General features: G+C 43.7%; 1 protein-coding gene across 2 annotated transcripts in view; it reads right to left on the bottom strand.

Moving 5' to 3' along the window:
• The window catches only part of CACNG2 (calcium voltage-gated channel auxiliary subunit gamma 2), a 174213-nt gene extending 152825 nt beyond the window's left edge, over positions 1 to 21388 (bottom strand). For both annotated transcript variants that reach the window (XM_089528103.1, XM_089528102.1), the window contains exon 1: positions 19517 to 21388. In XM_089528103.1, the coding sequence (XP_089384229.1) occupies positions 19517 to 19727 (211 nt within the window). In that variant the 5' untranslated portion in view covers positions 19728 to 21388. The remainder of the gene's footprint in view (positions 1 to 19516) is intronic.
• Positions 21389 to 25223: the final 3835 nt, after the last annotated feature.

Raw genomic sequence — 25223 nt, forward strand, 5'->3', positions numbered from 1 at the left:
TTGTTGCTGTTGTGTGCCTTCAAGTCATTTCTGACCTATGTTGACTCTAAGGTGGGATTTGATTCCCCTCTCGGCTGGGAAACCCACTGGGTGACCTTGGGTTCTCAGCCTCAGAGGAAAGTGTTGGTGAACTTCCTCTGAACAAATCCTGCCAAGAAAGTCCATGAGAGGGTCACAGTGGAAATGACATGAAGGCACATATCAACAACAACAAGAAGGTGGAATTCAGGATCATAGGTGATGTACTGCTAAGCACTGGGAGGGCCAAAGGTTCCCCATCCCTTCTATTCCTTCTCAGGGACTCAAAGAGGTCATTTTATTTTCCATTAATTTCAATTATTCTTTCCCAATGTATGTTCACCAGTTCTTGGTTGTTGAACACACTTGATCCTCATTGGGCTGGTTTTAAACACACACACACACACCCTCTTAGAGTTTTTTTTTAAAAAAATATTTCTTATACTCTTACAAACCTCAAGACTCCACCAAGCATTGCGACAGCTCCCATCTTATTTCTCAGTGACCATCTTACTTTTCAGGTCCAGTACACTGCTGACATTCATTACTTTAGTTTGTTATTATAAGCAATGACGATTTGAGAGTCAGCATTTCTGAGTACATAGTAAGACCAAAAACTAATTTACGAAATGACAACACCAACTAGGCAGATCCACCTATAAGAAAAGTTAAAACAATATGCATAGAAAGGACCAGGAAGAAAGAGAAATGTCAAACAAGCGGATAAATGTCCTCTTTCAGGACATGCTGAACACTTGGGGGCTGTTCCTGCTCCTAAATTCCAAAGTTATAACTGTCACATGTAAATCAGACAGATACACATTACAGAAGTGAGTTTGAAATGTCAGTGGGCTCAGGTGTCTCAGCTTTTAACTGCTAGCATGAGGAAGCTTGAAGCAGGATAGCAGTTCATGCTTTGCATTGTGGTGCTACAATGACCAGGACATGGCTGTGGACACAGATGTGATTACTATTCTTGTCAGCAAATGCTATGGCCTGACAAACATCTGGGTAGCCTTATTCAATTCCCACTTAATTCCTTCTCAGTGTATAGGGCCACATGTTAGAGCATCCTGGGGGAGGTGGTGGCTACTAGAACAGTGAACAGGAGCACTCCTGTTAAGGGCTAAACTGAGATTGGCCAGGAATTCCTGATGTTACTGTTTCAGTGGCATATCTGACAATGACGAATCAAGATCAAGAACCTTCTCAGAGTTGTATGCATGTTCTGGCTATGACCCACCATCTTTTTTTCATGGGTAAAAGGTCAGCCCAGCAGAAATGGCAGTCATACGAAAATGTTACATTTGTACACCAAGACACCTCCTCTAAGAGAGGCTGACCGTTGTTGTGTATGACAAAACAACGCCTCTCAACTCTGTTTATAAGAGAAGAATGAATTCCCTGCTACTCTCTGTAAGACAAAGCTTCCTCTACTTTAGGAAGCTTTGCTTCAATAAAATCAACTGTTGTCACACAAGCAGATGTCACAACAACTGATTCCTCTTATGGAGAACTGCAGTGGACATGCCATCAGTAATAGTTTGGAGAACAGTTCAGAGTCCTTCAAAGCTTGTTGCAAACTGATAAAGAGTTCTTGCTATTTCAATTGCAAGTTGAGAAAGGGTATCATGGAATACAAACCACTATGCAAATAAATATGAAAAATTGATGCTCAGTAGGTCAAAGCTACTGAAGTCTTTTAGAAAGACTTTTCTCATACTGTTATCCAAGTTGGGTATTTCTGGAAAGCATGAATACTATAGGCTGCTCAAAAGGGGTGTTAGATTATTATATTTGATTCTAAGGACTTCCTTAACTAAAATCTTCTGTCTTTACCAGTGGCATGCAAAACTCAAGCTACTCAATCATGTGGCTTGTGACTGTGAGGATGCTTCCTTCAAGTCCACCATTGTCTATAATCCACAAAAGACAGCAAAACAAGAAGGGGTGCCCTGCAGGCCAGGCAAGTGAGACAATCAAAGAAGATGAGAACCAGGGTGAATTTCTCCTTAGAGGTGACAAAATAGGAAGCCATGAGTGGAGAAAGAGATGTGCACATGGAGGAAATACAGAAACACAGAACATTGTTTTTCCTTACCCTTATGAGCAACACAGCAGCTGTCCTACTCCTCAGCTGGAAGAAAGAAAGAGGACTCAAGCTGAGGAGATAGGGATCAAAGAGGCATTTTAAAAAAAGAGATGTGAGGGGAAAACAGCAGTAGATAGTTACTGTCATACAAAATAAATGGATTTATGGAAGTGGAGATGAAACAACAGAGGCAGAAAAGGAGGACAAATATAGTGAAATGGGGAAGATTAAGGATCAGTAATAAAACGTGGGGACAAAGGAATGGTGGCAGAACAGGTGAATGCAAGCTTATTAGAAATGAGGAAAAAATAAGGAAAACAGGGAAATGAGAATATAGGCAAGGGAAGCAGATGATTGGACACATGAAAGAAGAAAGGAAGTAGTAGTAGTAGTAGTAATAATAATAATAATAATAATAATAATAATAATAATAATAATGTGAACAGAGAGGTCAAAGGAGGCCTGAAGAGAGGTTTGGTAGGCCTGCTTGTTAATTTTCCCTAAGGCTGTAACTTCAAAACCCTTGAACATATGCCAGTCATAATAAACACATGGGTTAGTTGGATGGTGACAATGGCCCGGTACATACTGCCAATAAGTGGTGTATCAGGGCCGATACTAGGGTTAGGGACTGTGTGTCAACCGCACAGTCCCTAACCCTAGTACGTACTGGCACTACCATTGTGACATAAGCGCTATGCATCTCTTACGCATGGCACTGCACATCGCTTACATCACTGGTGCGCCAATGGTGCACTTGTGATGTCACTGTGGTGCCGCAGCAAGAACCCGGAAATACCGGGTTTGTTTTGCTCCGCAATGATGGCATGCTGTTTGGGAGCTGCACCGTCCCTGTGGAGCAAAAACGGGTGCTGGCAGGCCACCATTTCTTGGTGGTCTGTCCCAGGCCAATAATAAGTAATATCCATAATTATTGCAAAGGGGGCGTGTAGTACCTTTGAAGCTAATGGAGAGCATCTATCTGATGAAATAGAGCTATGCTGCAATGTCTTCCTCTCAGTTAGTCTCAAAGGTAGTACAAGATCACTTCGCATATTGATACAGATTCACAATGATAAGTCTTTGAATACTGTTTTTGTCGGTTTTTCGGGCTATGTGGCCATGTTCTAGAAGAGTTTATTCCTGATGTTTCACGAGCATCTGTGGCTGGCATCTTCAGAGAAGATAGCCACATAGCCCCAAAAACACACAAAAAATTATCGATGCTGGCTATGAAAGCCTTCGACTTCACATCTTTGAATATTATTATTACTATTACTGTTATTACTATTACTATCAGCATATATTTTCGAGATTGTATATATATCCTGAGGCAGCAGATCCTGCCTGATCTTGGAAGCTAAGCAAGATCGGCTCTGGTTAAAACTTGGATGGGAGACTGCCAATAAATACCAGCTGCTGTAGGCTATATTCCCCCCCCCCCCCCCAAAAAAATGGAATTGATAAAACCACCTCTGATAAAACCACCTTGCCTAAGAAAACCCTATGAATTTCATGGGGTCACCATACGTCAACAGGCAATATGAAAGCACACATATGCACGCACGCACACACACACACACACATTAAGCGGGGGGGGGGATATCTGACATGGGGATCTTTTACAACTGTCCTCCCTTTTTCTCCCTCTTGCCTCCAGTCTGGATAAATATTGTTTTTTTAAAAATAGCATTAATTCAAACATATTTCTGGTAAGCTTTGTCAGATGCAAATTTTTAATGGTCCGTGAGCTTCTCTAATTCTGTTTTGAGGGATGGGGTGGAGAGCGCAGTGGAATAATGTGGTAAAGCTTTAATGTGTGTATGTGTCTGTGTGTGTGCATGCATGTGTACGTGCACATGTGTGCTCATTAAAAGGATATTTAAAATTGTCTTGTTCTCACCTAACTGCTTTCTTTCCCAAACAAATTTGGGGTCACAGGGAGGCAGTGAGCAGCACAAGAATGATACAAGCCTGAACAGACTGCCCCCCTTGGCAAAAAAAAAAAAAAAAAAAAAATACACCCCATCCAGTACAATTGGTATTCAACAGGCAGAAGCAAACAGTTCTTTTCCCTGAGGTTTAGAAGGAATTGCTTTCTTTGCTCTGCTTTCTGCCCAAATATAAAATCATCTCAAAATGCATACCTACAGAGGAGAGGTCTACCTAAGGCTACACAAATCTGGATTGTTTATGAGATTGAATAGGGGGAGAGGGAGAAGAATGATTTAATCTTCAAAAGAGAGTTCACAGCATCCCTGGCAGAGTCAGCATGTTTTCCTGTTCTCCCCATGCAATTGCTGCATGTGGTGGCGATGTTCCTGCTGCTGCTACACTGCAGCTCCACATCCCTCTCGCTACGTTTCCTTCCCACTCTCTCGAAGGCAGCCATTTGTGGTGCATTTCAGGACAATGTTAACCTATCTATCACTGCATGCACAGCAGCAGGCACACTGGCCGTGGCTCGTAATTTTTGTACCATCTTTAGCTCTTCATCTCTGAGGGCTGCATGTCTCACGATAGTGTCACTTGAACCTAGTCACTTGCCACTGGCTACCACCCTAACTGCAGAATTAAAGGCTTATTTTAAAAACCAGAGCAGGGAGCAACTCTGAGATGACCACTAAGTCCTCTAAAGTCCCTCTGGACTTTCTCTCCCCCTGCCCCATTTCAGACATCCCTGAACCTTTCTGTCAAGAATGACAGAAATCACACTGTATCAAAACTCCTGTCTGTATCAGACACTGATGCTAACCTAGATCAAAGGGCTGACATGTGTTCAGGGCCATCTACCTTGGCAGGCAGTGGCTCACCAGGTTTGCAGAGGGGTGGGGAAAGGCTCCTATCCCTGCTATTTGAAATCTTTATTTCAGCCAAAGATTCTAACGCTTGGACTTTATATATGCACAGCATGAACTAGCCTGCTGAGACATGGCCCTTATCCATCCCCTGCTGCATACAGACAACCAGCCACTCTTATGTGTTCAACATCCTGGGCAATCACTTGCTGCTCTGTGGGAGACACAACCCTGTATCTAGGCTTCTTGCAAGGATGCAATCGCCCAACTTTAAAGCACATCAATTAATGGTGTGTTGTGCTCAGAAGAAATCTTCAGGCTGGAATAGCGAGTGGCATTATAAATCAGGCTGAATGTGCCTGAGCAAAGCTGTGTGAGTTCTAACACCCCTAGCAGGCATTTGGGCTGGCAAAAGCGAGACCATAAAGAGGCACTGCAGAATCCAAAACCTGGAATGGTGGCTTGTGCCAAGAATCCAGGGTGGGTGGGTTTTAATGGCAAAATGGTTGTGAAGACTAATTCATTTGAAAGAGACTTTAAATCTCAGAAGCTGAGACCAAGGTGCTTTGGCAGCATCGGCAGGACCCTTGGGAAACTTTAATGATGAAAATAGGAGGTGAGCCTTGGCTACTTAAAACTGGCAGAAAATTATGAGAGAGTGAGAATGAATAGCAGAGGTTTTATCCATCAGAAAAAAGTCAGGACAAGGTGAGAGGGGAAACCTTTCTAGTGCCTGCTTGGGCTTGGGGGAGTTACTTTTTTGGACTGTAACTCCCATTGGCCATGCTGAAGGTGGATTCTGGAACCGTTACTCCAAAATAGTAACACCTCCAAGCTCTTCTTCTTGCCTCCACACTCAAGCTTGTGTCAACGCTTGTTCTTCTGATGGTTGAAATTGCCCTCAAACTGATGTGTGCTTCTCAGCTAGAATGGGCAGCAAAGAAAAAGCAAAGAGCTTGTTAATTTCCTCCCGGAAGAGGTCTTTTCTTAGCTGTGGATCTTTGCAGCATTGGCTCTGTTCAATTACTTGCCTTCACACTAAGCAAATCCACAATGCTGTCTAACCTTTTGTGCATCACTCATCCTTACCCTCAGTATTGTTCACTCTGCCCTACGCCCCACTGATGGGCCTCCAAGACCAATTCCTCTCTAATAGTAATGACATGACAAAGCCAATAACCATGCAGCAAAAGAAAATCAAATTCATTCCCATTTGCTTCACAAGGCCACAGTGAGCCAATCTCTTTCAGTTCCTGGGTTCCAGTAAAAGGAAGGCCAAATGAGCCCCTAGTTACAGAGATTCAACCAGAGTTTGGAAATAACATTAATCAAAATTAATAAGTAGAAGCTAAGAAAGAAATAGCAATCTAAGAAAAAAGTTCTGCAGGCAGAGGTGATACAAGCTTGAAAATTTCAGCTGTTTGATATACAAATGAGCAATTACAAGCCCTTTCCCCAATTCCTCCACACAGAAAACTAGCAATGGTTGCAGCAAGCGGACTAATAGTACAGGCTTTTCAGAAGTAAACATCATTGTATTCACCAGAACTTCCTTCCAGTGTTAATGATCTAGAGGGAGATGGAAATGATTGGAGTCAAAGCTGGGAAAGTTACTTTTTTCAAACTATAGCTCTCAACATCACCCAGCCAGTGGCCGTATTCTCTTGGGGGAGGGGGTTCTGTGTGTTGTACTAAACACACACACAACAACAACCCATTGCCAAGATCTGACTCCCAAAAATGTAGATAAAGAGAACTTGATGGGGACGTTAATGCCATGAGATAGAGTATTATTTTCAGGGTGGATTAGAACCAGGGGATAATAGGGGCTCCCATGTCAGTGGAGCCTTGAATTAATTTAATATTGATTTATTACAAACTGTAAAGGAGTCATACAAATTGCTGAACCTATTTTTAAGGGGAGGGGAGAGGCAGCATCCAGCACTTTGGATAGCTCCTTTAAATTTCAGACTAACTCCAAACCCCACTGGCTTGGGAGCCACCAGCTGCCACAGAGTGAACTCTTTGTTAAGATAAGGAAGATCATCTATGTTTTAATTCCAGTGCATAAATAAAGCCTCAATCCTCACTCAGGTCAGACAAAAGGACAAAGTCCCTCAGCTGAACTGCAAACCATTGCAGTCATTAGCCATGTTGGGTAAAGATAATGGGAGTTGGAATGCAGTTCATATGGAGGGTATAAGGTTGGGGAAAACTGAAGTGTTGTGACTATGGAGAAAGTCGAAGATTAAAATCTTGTTTTGTCAGAAAACACATCATGTGCTTCCAGATAGTTATATCTAGGGATGTTTATAATTACTTCCCCACCTCACCTTCCAATTTCCCCCATCACCTATGTTTGCCTGAGCTTAAACCTTCACATGCTTTTTGAACTTCCTACTAGGCAAAATTTCACAAGCAATGCTAATTGTGAGGAGTCAGGATATAAACAAGTATCAGTTGGGTGTTTTTTTTAATTAATTTAAATTTTTAAAATTTACACAGTGCTATCATCAGGGACAATCCAATACATTTTGCTGCCTGAAGCAAAAGACAAGGTAACTATTCTTCCCATTCTATGTGCAGAGCACAGAAGTGGGCCCTTATATATTAGTGATGGAGTACTGTGCTGTCTTCTATTGTAGTTGAAGGCAACAGGCTGTTGGTTTCATTCTGAAAACACCAAGGGTGGGGATTCTATAACCTGCCAGATCTTTTGGACTACAACTCCCATATTCTCTATGTTGGTTGCTGAACTCTCTGGAAACTGAAATATATTTTAAAGTCTAAATGCTCCCCCATCCCTGTTCTAGGCATAAATCTCTACACCTCCTTCTCCAGCCCACTCCAACCCTGTTTATTTGTAATAAAATTATATATAGCAATTCTATTATACATGTTAACTTTTCAGAGCGTTTCATATACATCAGCTCAGTAATCAGTAATCATAATTACCTCAGTAATTTTTAGGATATTTCCCTCCCGCACACACCTATTTTCATCAGGAGCCCTGATTAAACCAGTCTCTTGAGGATCAAAGTAACTCTCCTTGAAATAATTCCTAGCAGAAACTCAACACACTATCAGCCATTTCCTCAACTGTCTTCTAAATCAGGGATGGCTAATTTTTGGATTTGGGCGGGTGGATGGGGGATAATTCTATTCCCCACTGTGCAAAGAAATGTACTTTATCACACAAACATAACCTCTAGCTTTGAATGGAGAGACTCTACCATAAAGTTATCCAGAACTAGTGGTAAAGGCTTCACATTTTCCCCTGGGAAACATATGTGTATGCATAGGCCCCAGAGCTATTTTTAACACGGGGGTCCTTCAGTATTGGCAGGCAGGTTCACATTAATTTTGCCTACTGGCAGGAACTTACAGGGAGGAGGGCAGATTACTCTTCCCATTCATTCATGAATGTGAACATTCTTACAAGTATAGTGTGTAATTAGGAGTGTTCTCCACGTGTGCAGTGGAATTTACTTCCACGTAAGTACAAAAATAATGACCATGGGAGATCTACAAGAATTCATCCCAGACAACAAGAAAATGGAAATAGTCAAATACCTTGGTTCAAATACTGATCAGAATGGAGACTGCAGTCAAGAAATCAGAGGATTGGGAAGGGTAGCTATTAAAAACTGGACAAGATTATAAAGTGTAAAGACATAACTCTGAACACTCAAGTGAGGATTGTCCATGACATTTTATTCACCATCACCATGTACAGATGTAAGAGCTGGGCAGTAAAAAAAGCCGGCAGCAAGAAAATCAACTCATTTGAGATGTGGTGCTGGAGAAGAGTACTGAGAATACCATGGGCAGCCAAGAATACAAATAAGTGGGTTCTATAACAGATCGAATCTGAACTCTCTCTTGAAGCCAATATAACTACAGTGAGGTTGTTGTACTTTGGTCACATTATGGGGAAAAATGAATCATTAGAAAAGACAGGAAAGAGGGAAGGTAGTACAAAGAGAGGAAGGCCACATGTCAGATGGTTAGACTCATTCATGGACATGGACTTGGGCCTGCAGGATCTGAACAGAGTGGTTGAGGACAGGTGCTCTTGGAGATATCTCATGGTTGCCATGAGTTGAAGGCAACTTGAGGGCAGTTAACAACACCACCACCACCAACAACAATAAAGTGTGCCTGGGATAGATTGCAGTTGGCTTGTATTATTTCTGGAAGGGTTCAACAACACCACCACCAACAACAACAACAATTTTAATATTTTTAGTGCTCTATCATAAAATGTATCTTATTCCATCACACTCTTTTATTTGAGAATGTCTGAGGAGGTTCAACAACATAAGAATCTTGGTGGTCCAATGTTGCCAGGTCATTTTGCAGGGTCTCAGAGCTCCTGCAGCCTAGTCTTAGGGGAGGGCTTGAACCCCCCTGCTTGTGCTGTTCCAGAGTCCATGAATGTGTGTATGTGTGGTGAACCAACAGGTGCAAAAAAACATGGGAGGTGGTGATTTGACATAATGGGCAGGGACAGGATTAAGTAAGCCTTTGCCAACTTGTTATCCTCCAGGTATTTTGAACTGCATCTTCCTTCAGTCCAACAGCTCATATGGTCAATGGTGATCAGGGATGTGAAATGATGTTCAAAACATCTGGAGGTTTTGGGTAGGGGATATGTGGGTTAAATGCTCCCAGCATCTTCACTCCAAGCTGCCCCTTCAGTTGAGGCTTTCCCAGCTAAATAAGCAGCTGCTGAATGTTATTTAAATGTGTGAATAATATGTATAGTTTCATCTCGGTAGAACACATACAAGTGCATTACATGATTGTTAATATGTACTTCAGACAAAGCTCAAAGGGGAGATATACATCTTAGAGAATAGGATAAGTCCATTTCTGCAAACCTGCACCCTCCCCCCCCTGCCATGATGAATAAAACTGTGAGTGAACCTTTAAATATATCTTGTTTCAAATTTTATAGTCCCACTAGGCATTAGGTGCTAGGTATGTTACCCATGCTGTTTTATATAAATTTTGGAATCAATGATAACCCTTGGATGACCCCTGGCCAGACTCCTAGCCTGTCCGCCATTACTGGCAAAGCGAGAGGACATGTACACCTCCCCTAAGGGAGTTCCCATATTAACATCTCAGAGGGTCCAGGGAAGTCGCATGAAGGGATTATCTCAAGGCTGGGAAGAGTAAAAGGATTGCCTTCCCTGAAGCTATCAACCTCCTCCTCGAACCTATTGTCCGAGAGGCATAAGCCCTTTATACTATCTAAAGCAGACATCCAGGTGAAAAGAAAATCTTTAGAACACCTTTGTTTCGGCCAAGCCAGCCTCTTTGCCTTAGGCCAGATTTGGCCTATAAAAAGTCCCCACTTTGGCTGCTCAGCGCGCCATTTTCAAGGTCTACTTACTTCACGTCAGTCGGACCTCTGTTTTGGTAGCCGGCATTTCTGCTCAAACCCAGGTTGCGGAGCAGACTTGTCTCACTGTCCATCACTCCATTCGCTTCCCGGAGGGAATCTACATTCTGGTAAGCATCTCCATTAGTAACGCCTGAAATCTGTTCCTATTTTCCAACCCTAATTTTCCTGAGTCCTGAGTGTGTGTGTGAGTGTATGCGCAACACATGTGTTTTTCCCCTATTTCAATAAATTAGACATCTAGTTATTAATATCCGTCTCAGCTTTATTTATTGGGATCCCCTGGTCTACTCCGTATACATATCGGGAGGGCGATTTCGGTGGGCTCTTGTGGCCAGCCCCTCTTGCAATATTTGAGCTAATAACAACATAATAAAATTCCCCTACGGACCCTTGGCTACAGGTCAAACCTGCAGACTTCTTGTATACCATCCCAGCCCTGGCTCAAGGAGTTATTCTGAAGAAACACCCAATGAGTACAGTGGCACCTTCTCATGGAACAAATGTGATGTGGCATAAGCTTTCTTAGATGCCTTGCAAAAGCCTATGCTATAATAAATTATTTATTTTGAAGATTTTACAGGACTCATTGTTCTTGCTGCTGCTACTGTTGGTTGCCACAGAAAACAAGCTAACACATCTGCACATGGTTTGGAAGATGAACCAAAGCCTAAACCAACATTTAACTTCTGCTCAATTGCCCCCCAAAGTCCCAGTTCAAAGGCAACTGCAGTATGAGTGTCAACAAGGTGACACATAATATGGATGGGGACAGTCATCCTGCTGCTCACTTTTTGTAAGAAGATTTTTTAAAAAAAGACACAGGGAATAAGGAAGTTGTGAACACAGCAAAGAGTCTTGTGGCATCTTCAAGACTAACACATTTTTATTTGGCATAAGCTTTTGTGGGCTACATCCCACTTCACCAGATGTATCTGATAAAGTGGGCTGCATCAGCTTAGGAAAAATGAAATGCTGTAGCCTTGAGGAAATCACAAGATTCTTGGCTGTTTTGCTGCAACAGAAAAACACAACTACCTGTCCAACCAACAAAAATAATTACAAGGGAAGATGCAAATTACTAGAGTGCTGGAGAGGAGGCATGTGTATCCTTTCAAGAAACAAATTAGAAAAAGTGAGAGGTTTTCACAAAATGATCAGTGTAGTGCTGATGGCACACCCTGATGTTGGCCACTGTGTAAAAACATAACAACAACAACAACAACAAAAGCCTAAGTGGTCCCACATTGTAGCGCGTAGCAAAGGATTTTTCAGCCTCCAAAACAATACACACTGTGAGAGAGTTAAATCCAGAGCACCCCACTGATTCAACAGAAAATTGGTAAGTCCACACTTATGTAAGTCTCATTGACTCAGTAGTGACTTTAGTTGGGGAGCTAACAGCTGGATTTGGCCCACAACCTAGGTTTTCTTGAAGTAAGACCCAGTGTGTTAAGTGGGGCTTGTTTCACAGGACAGCAGCTGAGAAAGGTCAGAAAAAATCCTGAAACAGTAGGTGTGGAATTGTGTCATTCCTTATCAGTCTATCCCCTTCCCCATTCCAGCTGAAAAAGCCAAAGGGAAGAGCTGGAGGTCACCTTGGCCTATACAGCATCCTCTTTGGAGTTTATGCAACTGGCTGTCCTTCGATATCCAAACACTGCCAACAAATCATTCTTTACATGGCCCAGGCTAAAGACTCTTCAGCTAGACCTTGATTGCAGAAGAATCCAATAAGAACTTGTAGATTTTGCGTACTTTTCTTTACGCTAGCAATAATGGCCAGGCTTTCAAGGTATGGGTATGAGTATTAAATCACATTCCATCACACAGTCCAATCAGCAAGACCAGAACTAGGAGAGAAGGAAAGGTTCAGGGTAAAGAAAGTCCTGTATGAAATCCACAGGCCCTCCTGATTCTATTCATCCACAGCTCAGACAAATCATGACTCTCATAGAATTGTTGCAGAAAATAGAATGAGCATCTAAAGGGGTCATCATAAAAGGTAGGAGGTGCTCCTCCTCTCACCATTGTGAGCAGCAATATTGGAACAAACCTGTTCCTGGCAATATTTGGGTACATACTAATGGAAAATCAGAGTATACCCTCAACCTGCATGTATCCAAGGAGGATGCAGTAGGAGTTTAATTCAGGGGATGGCAGATTTCAGCCTTGTAAGATCTACTCTGTTTTTCTAGAACCATGAGATCCACCAAACACCAAGGGACCAAAGTTCAATAGAGTTGCCTTTTGTGGACCACAACTATGGTGCAGGGAATGTAATTTTGGGAGTTGTGTTTCAGAAAATAATAACATTACTATGCTCTACCAAAGACACACACATTGGATGGGAAAAAGTGGGATTCCAGAGCAGCTACTCAGCCCAGTAATTTGTTTGGGGCATCAGGATGGATTTGTACTCACTGTTCTTCTACTCAAAAAATTCTTACTGGTGAGCCAAGCTTTCTCTCTGAGTTTTTTGTTTCCAAGGTGGTGGTGGAGTTGCTGTTCTTGTTCAGCAGTTGGGATGGGTGTCCTTTCACACTACAATTTATAGCACTTTAATTCCACTTTATGTGTCCTGGCTGCATCCTATGGAATCCTGTAGCTGGTTTTTTTTAAAAAAAGTTGTGTGAGGCACTACAGCAACTTGTCTGACAATTATAAATGCTCCTCCCTACAATACAAATCCCAAGATTCCATAGGATGTAGCTAAATGGAATCATAGTATTCTAACTGTCTGGTGCAAAATAACTCAGAAACCCATCAATGGGGTATTCACAGTTTGAGACTACTTTAACTGAGATGGATTTAAAGTTCCAGGATTTGTAGTTTGGGGAGGCACTTAGAAGTCTCTGCCAGAGAGCCCTGAAAATGTAGTTCAGGGAAGTGTAATAGAGTGTTGCATCTGCAGAAGTAGACCAAGTCTACGAAAGCTTATGCTACAACTTCTTCTACATAGTTTGTCTCAAAGGTGTCACAAGATCCCCCCCTTACATATAGAGAATACTAAGAACCTCTCATTTGTAGTGTGCCTTCAAGTCATTTCTGACTTATGACTACCCTCAAAAGAATCTATCATGGGGTTTTCTTGGCAAAATTTGTTCAGAGGGGGCTTGCCTTTGGCTGTCTCAGAGACTGAGAGTGTGTGACCTGCTCATGGTCACCCAGTGATTTTCACGGTACAGTAGGGATTCAAAGCTATGTCTCCAGAGTCATAGTCTAACACTCAAACCAGATACTGACTTGATTACTAAGTACCTCACCAAACTACAAATCCCAGAATTCCAGTGGATGGAGCTATGGCAATAGAAGCAGTATCTAAGTGTTATATTTGTGCAGTGTGGAAACACCATCAGTAGATCCAGAATGACCATCTATCTACCCCTGACTCTAACTGAACCTCATTTTCCTCAAGATCCTGAACACCAGTAGACAAGACTTTCTTTAGAAACAAAGGAACAGAACATCTTGAAAAACAAAGCTTGTTCTATATGTTTTCCTCCCAACTTTTAATGTTAGGTCTTTGAAAGGGTGGGGATGGGCAGCTTTCAAGCTGAGCCAAGTGACCTTTCCAAGACTGCCTTTCCTCTAGAAAAGTAATCATTCCAGAAGTGGGGAAAAGCTATTTTTTAAATAAAAGTAAAAATCTTTCCCAGCCACTCTACCCAATTCACTCTTGCAAGTTTTATTTCTATATTTTACTAGAAACCCCAGACTCATCAATTAGAGCATGGAAGGCCACAGTCTGGAAAATGTCCTTTAAAAAAAGATTACAACTCCCAGAATCCTGCCCACTGACCAACCTAGATGGACAGGATTCTTCTTCTTCTTCTTTTTTAAAAGGAATGTTTCCAAAGTCCAGAAGTCAACTTTCCAAGAGAAAGAGAGAAGGAAAGTGGGTAGATCAAGAATACTACTTTAGTACATGTATATTTTAATTCGTAACCATTAATAGCAGTTCGACCCCATTTTCTTTAAATCTGCAACATGAGGCTTTATTCTTCAAGAGATGAATTTGGGTGAGGGAAAGATACATTTCTCTTTTGCTTAGAAGCAAGGGGTTCTCAGAATAAAAGTGGAGGCTTAATAGGGCCTAGGATTTTGTTTCTGAAGGTGGGCAATTGGCTCATATATTTGGAAACTGAGTGTCAAATAAACCAAACCAGTAAGGTTAACAAACTAGCCCTTGGTGACTAGATTGATGGCATCCTCAGTTCAGGCCTTGGAGAAGGGGAAAAGAGCATAACGTCTTCTAAATAAGATTTCTTGCCCTCCCCAATGACATTTTTTTTCAGTCCCCAAACAGCCATCATTGCAGAAAGAGAGGGTGCATTTACATTGTAGAAATAATGCTGTTTGACATCACAGTAACCACAATGGCTTTGTAAAGAATCCTGGGCCTTGTCATTTCACAAGGCACTTCTTAGCAGAGAAGGCTAAAGCCCTCGTAAAACCACAAACCCCAAGATTCCATAGGGTTGAGCAGAGCACTTAAAGTGGTGACAAGCTGCATTATTCCTACAGTATAGGTGTGGCCATAGACACATAAAAAGTGAAGTCAGAGGCTGTCATGGCTGCCATCCATAGTTTTTGTGGGTTTTTTAGGGCTATGTAGCCATATTCTATTATCTTAGAACATGGCCACATAGCCCGAAAACCCCACAAAAAACTACACATAAAATGGTTTATGCCGAGACCTGTTTGCATCTCCTTGGGAACTTTGCTTGCCTCATTCCTTTGGATGCCTCCTCTGTATCTATTTGTAAAGGCTCAGCAGACCCTGTAAGTTGCTGCAAAGCTAGAAATCTGGAGACTGAAACACACACACACACACACAATTCTGTGCCTTCAAGTCATTTCTGACTTATGGCGACCCTAAGGCGAACTTATGGGGTTTTCTTGGCAGGTTTCTTTAGAGGGGGTTTGTCACTGCCAACCTCTGAGGCTGACTTGCCCAAGGTCATCTAGTGGGTTTCCATGGCAGAGCTGGGAACTGAACCCTGCTCTCCAGAATCCTAGTCCAATGCTCAGACCACCACACTATGCTGGTGCATACACACACACACACACACACACTTCTTGCAGTCTCCAAATTGATAGAATTATGTCTCTCCAAATATTATACATACATACATACATATTTGGAGGTACGGAATTCTATAAATTTTGTCTGCAAGAATTTATGTATGTATGTGTGTATATATGTATGTATATTATATGGAGGGACATAATTCTTATTGGGGGGCAACCCCTTCATTTTATACCCCCCCCCCCCCGGTAACTACCCTTTTCCTAGGCCCAGACCAGATCTAGAGACTGACCCATCCCAGCTCTGGATGAGCAAAAACTGAGGGTTCATAGCCCCTGACTTCCCAAAGTGTCTAAGTCATTTCTCAACTAGAAGGGTGGCAGTGTTGAAAAGAAACATTGGTGGAAAACTTTGGACCCATTCCTAATGGCCTATACTGCATGGGGCACTTGAACACAAAGGCACGTCTACAGGCCTTGCACTGATGGCGCACCTTGGTTGGGGGACACTTAGGCCCATTTCATTAAAAGATCCTTGGCCTTGAGGATGCAGCCACACTGCAGAAACAATCCGTTTGGACACCACTTTAACTGCCATGGCTCAAGCCTAGGGAATTCTGGGAATGGTAGAGGGGGGAGGGAAGAGAGAGATCAAGGATCAAGCTTCTCTCTCAGTCTCTTGTGCAGCCTACCCACATCTTTCTTTCTCTCTCTCTCTCTCTCTCACACACACACACACAAACATACACAGTCTCTCTCTCTCTCTCTCTCTCTCTCACACACACACACACAGATCAAAAGGAAGGAAATGCAGCTTCTCTTTCTCAATCTCAGTCTCCCCTCATCTCTTTCTCTCTCTGTGTGTATGTGTGTGTGTGTGTCTCACACACACACTCACACACACAGAGATCTAGGAAGGAAATGCAGCTTCTCTCTCAATCTCTCCCCTCATCTCTCTCTCTCTCTCTCATACACACACAGACACAGACACACACACGCATAGTGTCTCTGTCTCTGTCTCTCACACACACGAAGATTGAGGGAGGAAATGGAACTTCTCCCTCAATCTCAGTCTCCCCTCATCTCTCTCTTTCTCTCTGTGTCTCCCACATACACATACACAAACACACACATTCTCTCTCTCTCTCTCTCTCTCTTTCACACACACACACACACACACACACACACACACACACACACACAGGCATAGAGATTGAGGAAGGAAATGCAGTTCTCTCTCAGACTCAGACTCCTCTCCTCTCCTCTCTCTTTCACACACACACACACACACACACACACACACACACACACACACACACAGTCTCCCCCCCCCCCCCCTCACACAAATACACGTAAGCTTCCTTTTCCTTTCGCTTTTTCCAAGCCTGGCCTCCTCCTCCATCCCCAGTTTGAGGCTGAATTCAGCAGATGCCCTTTTCTCACAAACACACAAATACAGAGAACAAGGCACGAAATGTCCCTCTGATCTCAGCCTTTGGTCCAGAATTCCCTGCATCTTTCTCTCTTTCTCTCACACTTTTTCAAAGCCTGGCTCCCCACCCCAATTCGATGCTGAGTTTAGGAAATCCTCTCTCTCTCTCTCTCTCTCTGCTGCATCCACAGTGAGGAAATAACCCAGTTTTGCACCGCTTTAACTTGTTGTCTGGCTCAAAGCTATGGAATTCTGGGAGATGGAGTTTGTTGTTGGCGCTCCGGTCTGGGCCCCACAACAAACTCCAACTCCCAGAATTCCGTAGCAAAGAGCCAAACAAAGAGTTAAAGCGGTGCCAAACCGGGTTATTTCCCCACTGTGGATGCAGCCTGTGTGTGTGTGTGTGTGTGTGTGTGTGTGTGTGTGATGGAGATGAAGGGCTCTTTCTCCTCCAGAGCCTTGCCCTCCAGCCTGGAGCTCCTCTGCAGGATCCGAGCAGAGGCAGAGAGGGCTTGCAGCGAGAGAAAGGGCAGCAGATGCAGAATGCGTCAAAGAGACCATCGCTCAATGAAGGCACTTAGCCATTCCAAACATGTTCAGCCATCACTCAGCCGCTTGCACCAAGAAGAGGCGAGGAAGGGGAGGGGAGGGAGGAGGAGACAGAGGGGCCCCAGAGCCATCTCTCCTCCCCCCTCTTCTCTACAGAGTCCGCCCTCCCTCCCCCGCCGGATCAGATTTTGCGGGCTCCGCTTCTAGCCTTACGGCAGCCAGCCAGACACCCCCCAGTTGCCTTTGGAGGAGGGGACCCAACATGCCAGGCTTGAAGCAGGCCCCCCTCCAGCCCACAGCCTTCCCCACTCGCTCCCCCGGGAGCCCAAGGGCCAGATTTGCCTCTTGAAAGAGGCCTTCTTTCCTTCCTTCCTTCCTTCCTTCCTTCCTTCCTTCCTTCCTTCCTGCCTGCCTGCCTGCCTGCCTGCCTGCCTGCCTGCCTTCCCACCCCTTCCCTTTTCCCCTCTCTCCCTTCATTCCTTCCCCTTCCTTCCTTCCTTCCTTCCTTCCTTCCTTCCTTCCTTCCTTCCCATCTCTTCTCTTCCCCTTTCTTCCCTTTCTGCTTGCCTTCCTTCTTTCCTTCCCCCTTTCCCTCCCTCGCTTCCTACCCCTTCTCTTCCCTTCCTCTTCTCCTTCTCTTCCTTCCTTCCTTCCCATCCCTCCCTCCCTCCCCTCCTTCCTTCCTTCCTCTCTCTCTTTCCACTCACAACCCCCCTCCCCACGTCCCTCGTCACATCTTGACCCAAAGCAATGCAGAAGCGCACATCTCCAAAAGAAGGGGGCTCAGTGGTGAAGGTGGGGCGAAGGCCGGGGGGGGGGAGAGGAGAGACAGGAAGCAACAGCCGATTCCTCCTTCTCTGGCATCTGAGTCCTGAAAGTGGGCTGCAGTCGCAGCAGTTCTGCCACCGGACTGGGGGGGGGGGGGGAGGAAGGAGGAGCGAGGGAACGGAAAGCAGTGGGCTCCTCGTTCACTTTCTCCTTCGAGTGGGGAGAGGAGAGCGAGGGAGGGAGAGAGAGAGGGAAGGAGGAGAGGAGAGGAGGGGATGTTTCCCTCTTCATTTCCCCACCACTTGTTCCTTGGTCCTTATAACAGTTCCTGTCTTCCGACTTTGAAGCCAATCTGTCAGCCGCCTGGGGCCCCTTTCTGGGAGAAAGGCGGCATAGAAATGAAATCATCATCATCACCACCACCACTACCACCATAGACAAGACCACACTCGTCCCCACCTCAAAACTGTTGGGAGAGACCCCTTCCTTGAAGGAAAAGTCAACTATCAGGATGTTGGGTGTATTTTTTTGGGGGGGGGGAGGGGGGATGGATGGGTGCCTCCTAGACTCAGCCTTGGGCAAGTTTTTTGTTTAGAGGGGGGAGTGTTTGGCTTTAAACCCCTCACGTTGTGGTGAGGAAGACAACCGGGCACCGAGGAAGTTGCTCACAACCCAACTCAACCCAACCCAACAGAATCCAGTCCAACCCAACACAACCAACCCAACTCAACCCAGCCAGCCCAGCCCAACTCAGCCCAACTCAACCCAACCCAACACAGCCCAACACAACACAATACAACCCAGCGCAATACAACCCGACCCAACCCAACCCTACACAACCTCCTCCCCGCCCCCGCTTCCACTTTCCCAGACCGATCGTCATCAACCCAGTTCTCAAACGGAGACCGAGGACGCCCCCTTTCTTCCCCCAAGACACACACACACACACACACACACACACACCAGTCATGAGAGAAAGAAGCCCAAACTGCACGTCAAGAACATCACATTTGACTGGCGTTCCAAGGAGATTAGCGAGGTTTCTGCATCCACATTGGAGGAATAATCCGGTTTGAGACCATTTGAACTGCCATGGCTCCATGCTATGGAATTCTGGGAATGGTAATTTGTTGGGGCACCTCCAGTGTGGATGCAGAAAGAAGGGGGAAGTGAAGGGGGTGGGGATGGTTTGGGTTGGAGGGAGAGGAGTCCATGGGAACAAACTGAAAATGAAAAGCTTTCCAACTTCCCTGCACCTACTCCAAAACTAAGCCAAGCTTTCCTGCTTTTTCCATGGGGCTAAACAGTAAAGATAGCGATTTGGGGGGTCAGATGGGAATGGATGTGGAGTGAGAAGGGGGGGAGAGAGGAAGGGAGAGCAAGCCAGCAAGCAAGCCAGAAGATCCAGATTGAAATACCTTCCAGGCAGCAGGTCCTCCATAATCCAGAATGGGTCATGACTTCTTCGTTCTTTTTGCTGGTTTCGTTCTCGCCAGTCCCTTTCATCTTGCAAACCCCTCTGGAGTAAAGCCAGTAGTCGGTCCCCACAGCTATGGTCATGAGGCTGAAGGCAGCGAAAGCACCAACGGTGGTTAAAAGCATCTGAACACCTCGGTCAAACAGCCCCATAATTCTTCATTATACAAATAACCCCACCGCCTTCGGATTCTTGGGCCGCGTGTGTTGGTTGGGTGCTTGGTTGGTGTGTGTATATGTAAATAATAAAACAAAAATAATATTTTCTCCCTATAATAATAATAATATTAGTAATAAATAAATAAATAAATAAATAATGGTATCTATTCGAGATCAATAGAGAAAAATCTATATATATAGATATATAGATATATAGAGATGTGTGTGTATGTGTGTATATATATATTAAAAAAGAGGTAAGAAAGCCTAGTGTAAATGGGGGAAAGAGAGAGAGAAAAAATCACAAGGGAAAAAGGCTGGCCTTTGAAAAGAGAAACGTTCCTGCGGTTATCTTAGAAGATATATATATGTGTGTGTGTGTGTGTGTGTGTGTGTGTATGTGTGTGTGTGTCTATAAAAAAGGAAAAGGGAAAAAATAATAATAAGAATAGATAACCCCCCTCCCCAAGATGAGATGCCTTAATCCCTTTTCCTAAAATTCTGGTCTCCAGTTTCCATATGTAAGGGCTAATTCGGAGATGGCTTCCACAGTGAAGAAGGGAGCAGGAGCAGCAGCGGCAAGAGAGGCAGCAGCAGCATCCTCAGCACACTCTCGCCTTCTCTGGACCTAGACAGTTAGAGACCCTCAGAGCAGAGAGGCAGCCTTCCGCCTCCTTCCTTAGCTCTGCAGCCTGCGCCATGAAAAAATCCTTTCCTTCCCAAGCGGCTCTTCCTTGGATTTTTATTTTTAAATTTCTTTCCTTTTTTTCTTTTGGTGGTGGAAGGCTGGAGAGGGAGAGCAATGTTTTCTTTGCTGGTCAGCTTGCTTTGCTTTGCTTGTGTTTCTTTCAATCCTTCCTTCCTTCTCTCTGTTCCTCCCTTTGGTTCTTCCTTCGCCTTCCTACCACTGAACCAGGCTGGCCAGGATTTTGTAAGCCCTTGGTTTCAGCTGAACAGGTGCTGAGCTTTTGCCTTCCATGGCTTTCCTCTGCCTTCCCTTCCTTCCTTCCTTCCTTAGAGCAGAGGCAGAGCATCAGTTGTTGTCATTGGAGAGGCAAGGTTTGGTGGCAGGGATGGTTTAAAAAAGATAAATAAAAAATTGGGCAGAGGAGGTGTAGGAGGCAGAGAGATTAAGATGGATTTCCCCCCCTTTTCCTCCTCCTCCTCCTCTCTTCTCTGTAAAAAGCTGGAGAAGGGAAGGGAAACCAGCCTTGCTTTGCTGCAGGAAGATGCTCAGCCTTCTTCCTCTTCTTCTTCTTCCTTCGCCTAATACTGCATTAAAGCGGTGCTGAAATGGACAGCTCCGCTGCACCGATCCCTCCGCGGTGCTGAAGAACAGCTCCTTTCCTTTCCCCCCTCTTTGCCCGGGGTGCTGCTGGGGAAAAAAGAAACTGAGGAGGGATCAGATATTGGGGTGGGGTGCTGCTAGGGGTGTGTGTGGGGGGGGAATCTTCCCCTTCCTAGATCTTTCCCCCCCTCCAGCCTCTGCACTGCAAGCAGATCCTAAGAGTCAATCCTCCTGGGCTCTCTCAGAGGGGGTACCCAGGAGCCTTTCTTTTTTCCTCTCTCTCTTCCCCCACTCTCTCTTCTTCCAAATCCAGAAATGATGACTCCCATAGGAGCTTCATAAAGCTCAGAGAAAGACGTAGCTGGATCTCTCCTCCCTCTCTCCCTCTCTCTAGCTCTCTCTCTCCACCCTCCTCATTCCAGCTCTACGTGCCCAGAGAGCTCCAACTACAACAGCCCCTCCGATCACAATTAGAACAAGCACAAAACTTCCATCAGGCGTTGCTCTCCTCTCCTCTCTTCTCTTCTAGGGAGGCAGAGGGGGAAACAAATGCAACGTAGAAAGGTCCTTGGAACTATCCGGCGATGGCTGGCTCCTGTGCTTTCTTGACTGTGATGCATCTTGGCAAGAAAAATGAAAAAAAGAAAAGTCCTCGTTGTTCTTGCTTGTGTACGAAAAATAAAATAAAATGAAACAAAACCTTTGTGAGGGAGCATTGCTGATTTACATTTATATGACATAGGTCCAAAACACCCTGCAGAAATAATCCAGTTTGAGACTGCTTTAACTGCCCTGGCTCAGGGCTCAGTTTATTGTAGCTCCAGGGCTCTTTGACAGGAAAGGCTAAATGTCTGGCAGAACTACAATTCCCAGAATTCCCTAGCATTGAGCCAGCAATAGCAATAGCAGCTTCTTTTATATACCACTTCATACCACCTAAGCAGTTTCTCAGCCAGTGGTTCTCAACCTTCCTAATGCCACAACCCTTTAATACAGCTCCTCATGTTGTTGTGACCCCCAACCATAAAATTATTTCCTAAGACAATGGAAATATGTGTCTTAGGCAACCCCTGTGAAAGGGTCATTTGACCCCCAAAGAGGTCATGACCCACAAGTTGAGAACCATTGCTCTAAGCGGTTTACAGTATGTAAGCTAACTGTCCCCAGGTGGGTACTCGTTTTAGTGACTTCAGAAGGATGCAAGCCTGAGTCAAGCTTGATCTCTGGCTTGTACTGAACACACAACCTTATGGATTGTGAGTGAGTGGCTGCAGTACAGGCATTTAACTACTGTGCCACCAGGACAGTTAACTGGATTATTTCTGCAGGGTGTTTTGGACCTTTGTCCCTCTGTTAATCGCCAGTGAGGATGTATGCTGTGTCTGATTTCCCCCCTCTTTCTCTGAGATACCAGGTGGTATCATATATGTGCCTCATCAAGTTGGTATATCACAGACATTGGATTATCCTGGATATTATGAAGGAGAAAAGGTTTCTCTCCATTTTCTCCACACCATGCATAATTTATAAACATCATACCATGACTTAAGCCCTATTCCTATAATCCCAATTATCATAGGCCCAATGAATCAGTAGACATATTGCCTCACCATTAAAAAGTAATAATGCTTGGGTCTGCCTTAGTTGGCAGTAACCGATATGGTTCAGACTAATTTTATGTTATTTGCTGCCTTTCCTCCCCAAACCCAAAACACTGCAATATTTTCTTAGGGGGAAGTTGTTTCAGAACCCTAATTGTTTTGGTTGCCCCTTCTTGTACCTTTTTGAGATGTAGTGTATTTAATCAGTAAGGGAGGAGGAGGTTGATTAGGGCTACACATCAAAACTATTTGAAAACCCTTATATCAGCATATAAACCTTCTTGAATATTAATTTCTTTTGGGGAAGGATTCCTCCCATACTAGTCCCATGCCACTGCAGGCATGTCTAGTACAGACATGGAAGAGAGTCTTCTTAGTGATTGCTTCAAGGATATGGAATTCCTTCCTGTAGGAAGTTTTCTTGGTCCACTTTCTGTTCTCCTTTCACTAGCAGGCAAAGACCTTTTCATTTACACAGGCCTTTTGTATGATATGTTATTTTAGTGATATTTTGTTTTAATCCATACTATAGGCTACCTTGAATGCTATATTGGGAGATCGTCAGGATATAAATACAAAACAATACAATACAGTACAGTACAATACAATATTATACAATACCATACAATACAATACAATACACAGCTCTGAGGGCAATCAGGATGAAACACATAATAACACCATTTATGTAAAAGATGAATTACTAGTAAATGGATGCAGTGGGCAGTTTGATGGCAAAGAGAGTTCTCCAGCTATAGCTCAGTCCACATTTGAGGTCATGATGTCCCCACATAGATATGATTAATCCTCCACACTAGAGAGAAGCCAAAGTTATGGTTAAAAACAGGGATTTATAGAGGTACACAAAATACCTAGACAAAGACAAATCCCCCTCCCATATGCAAAAACAGCCATAGTTCTGCTACATGAAGCTGAGAGGAGGGGACCAGGTTCTCTAGTGCTCAAAGGAAAGTGAACAGTTCTCTCACCATATTTCCCAAAATGTTCATATATTATTAGGAATACCTCTCTGCCTAGCATTCTTAACTATACAGCAATGCAAATTTGGAATAACCTGTGTCATTCTGTTATGTGATGTGTACAGATATCCCTGACAATCCCCTCTGGTTACAGTTATCATGTCCACTTCATGAAATAACCAGAACTGTCCACCATATTCCAAAAGTGATTTACCATACCATTCTATACAAGCATTACAATATTGGAAATTTTATTTTAAATCTATCTCCCAGTGGCCCTAACTAGCATTTTTTTATATAGCTAACACATGCATACATACATACACACACAGCACACACATGCATGGAGTCAACACTTTTGTCAAGCTATTCACCACGACAGCAGGATACCTTTCCTAGTCTCCACAATCAGTAAGTTAGGATTTGTTTATTTTTTGCTCTCATGTACATCAGTTTACAGTTACTTATACTGAACTACATTTGCCATTTTTATTGACTGCTCACTCATTTGGGAGAGATCCTTTTGGAGCTGTTCACAATTGCTTTCTGGCTTTTACCACCCTGATTAATTTGTGTCTGTGATCTTAGCTACTCCACTGACTACCACCAATTCTAGAAAATTCATGAACAAATTAAAAAGCACTGGTCCCAGTACAGATTTTTAGGGATTCATCAACTGATGTTGTTGTTGTTATGTGCCTTCAAGTCAGTGCCAACTTATGGTGAACCTTTCATAGGGTTTTCTCAACCAAATATATTCAGAGAGGGTTTGCCACAGGCTGAAAAACTGTGATGTGCTCAAGGTCACCCTCTTGGTTTTGAATGAGTTGGGATTCGAACTCCTAGAGTTCTAGTGCTACAGCTGAACCACTATATCATGCTGAATGTCTTGTTTCATTTTTTAAAAGTGTAAGAGCTCATGGTATTTACTAAATTTCCTTGCCAATTGTAACTTGCTTGCAATGGGCCCAAGGATCTTTAGGCAGTAGTATGTCATAATCCTTTCCTCCCTTTCATCACTCTCAGCAGTTTCATTTTATGAGGTTAATTACATCAGTCACCTCATCGTTATTAACATGTAACTGCTCATTTATGTAACAACAGTAAAGGAAATAAAATGATTCTCATCTATTTCTTGATCCAACTGATTTCATTTATCTCTGAGCAGTTGCATAGATCAGAGAACAACAGGGACTAGAAAGGCCATGTGAGGTTACCTGTAGTTTTGCCAGAAGGCTATGTGGAGGAAGATGAATCTCTGGAAGAGATTGAAATGTGTTTCAGTTTCACCTTTCTTTCTTTATTTCTTTTGCTCACTCTTTTGTGTGTGTGTGTTTGTTTGTTTGTTTAAAATTAGCAGTCATTTAAGAGCCTGATAAATGTTACAGAATTTGAAGAAGACAAATGGCTTAACTGTCAAGCTCACAAAGTAGAGGAAATAGCTAATAAAAATTTCCTTATTCTCCCCCCCTCTAAGTACATTGAACTTTGAGGAAAACAGATACCCAAAAAGATTGAATGATGACCAAGATGGTCAGAAGAGCTGTTGTTGTTGTTGTTGTTGTTGTTGTTGTTGTTGTTGTTGTTGTTAACAGCTTCCAGAATTGCCCAGCCAGCACAA

The sequence above is a fragment of the Sceloporus occidentalis genome, unplaced genomic scaffold (assembly GCF_023333645.1).
Source record: "Sceloporus occidentalis isolate IW3139 unplaced genomic scaffold, rSceOcc1.0.p SCAF_5, whole genome shotgun sequence".
Lineage (NCBI taxonomy): Eukaryota > Metazoa > Chordata > Lepidosauria > Squamata > Phrynosomatidae > Sceloporus > Sceloporus occidentalis.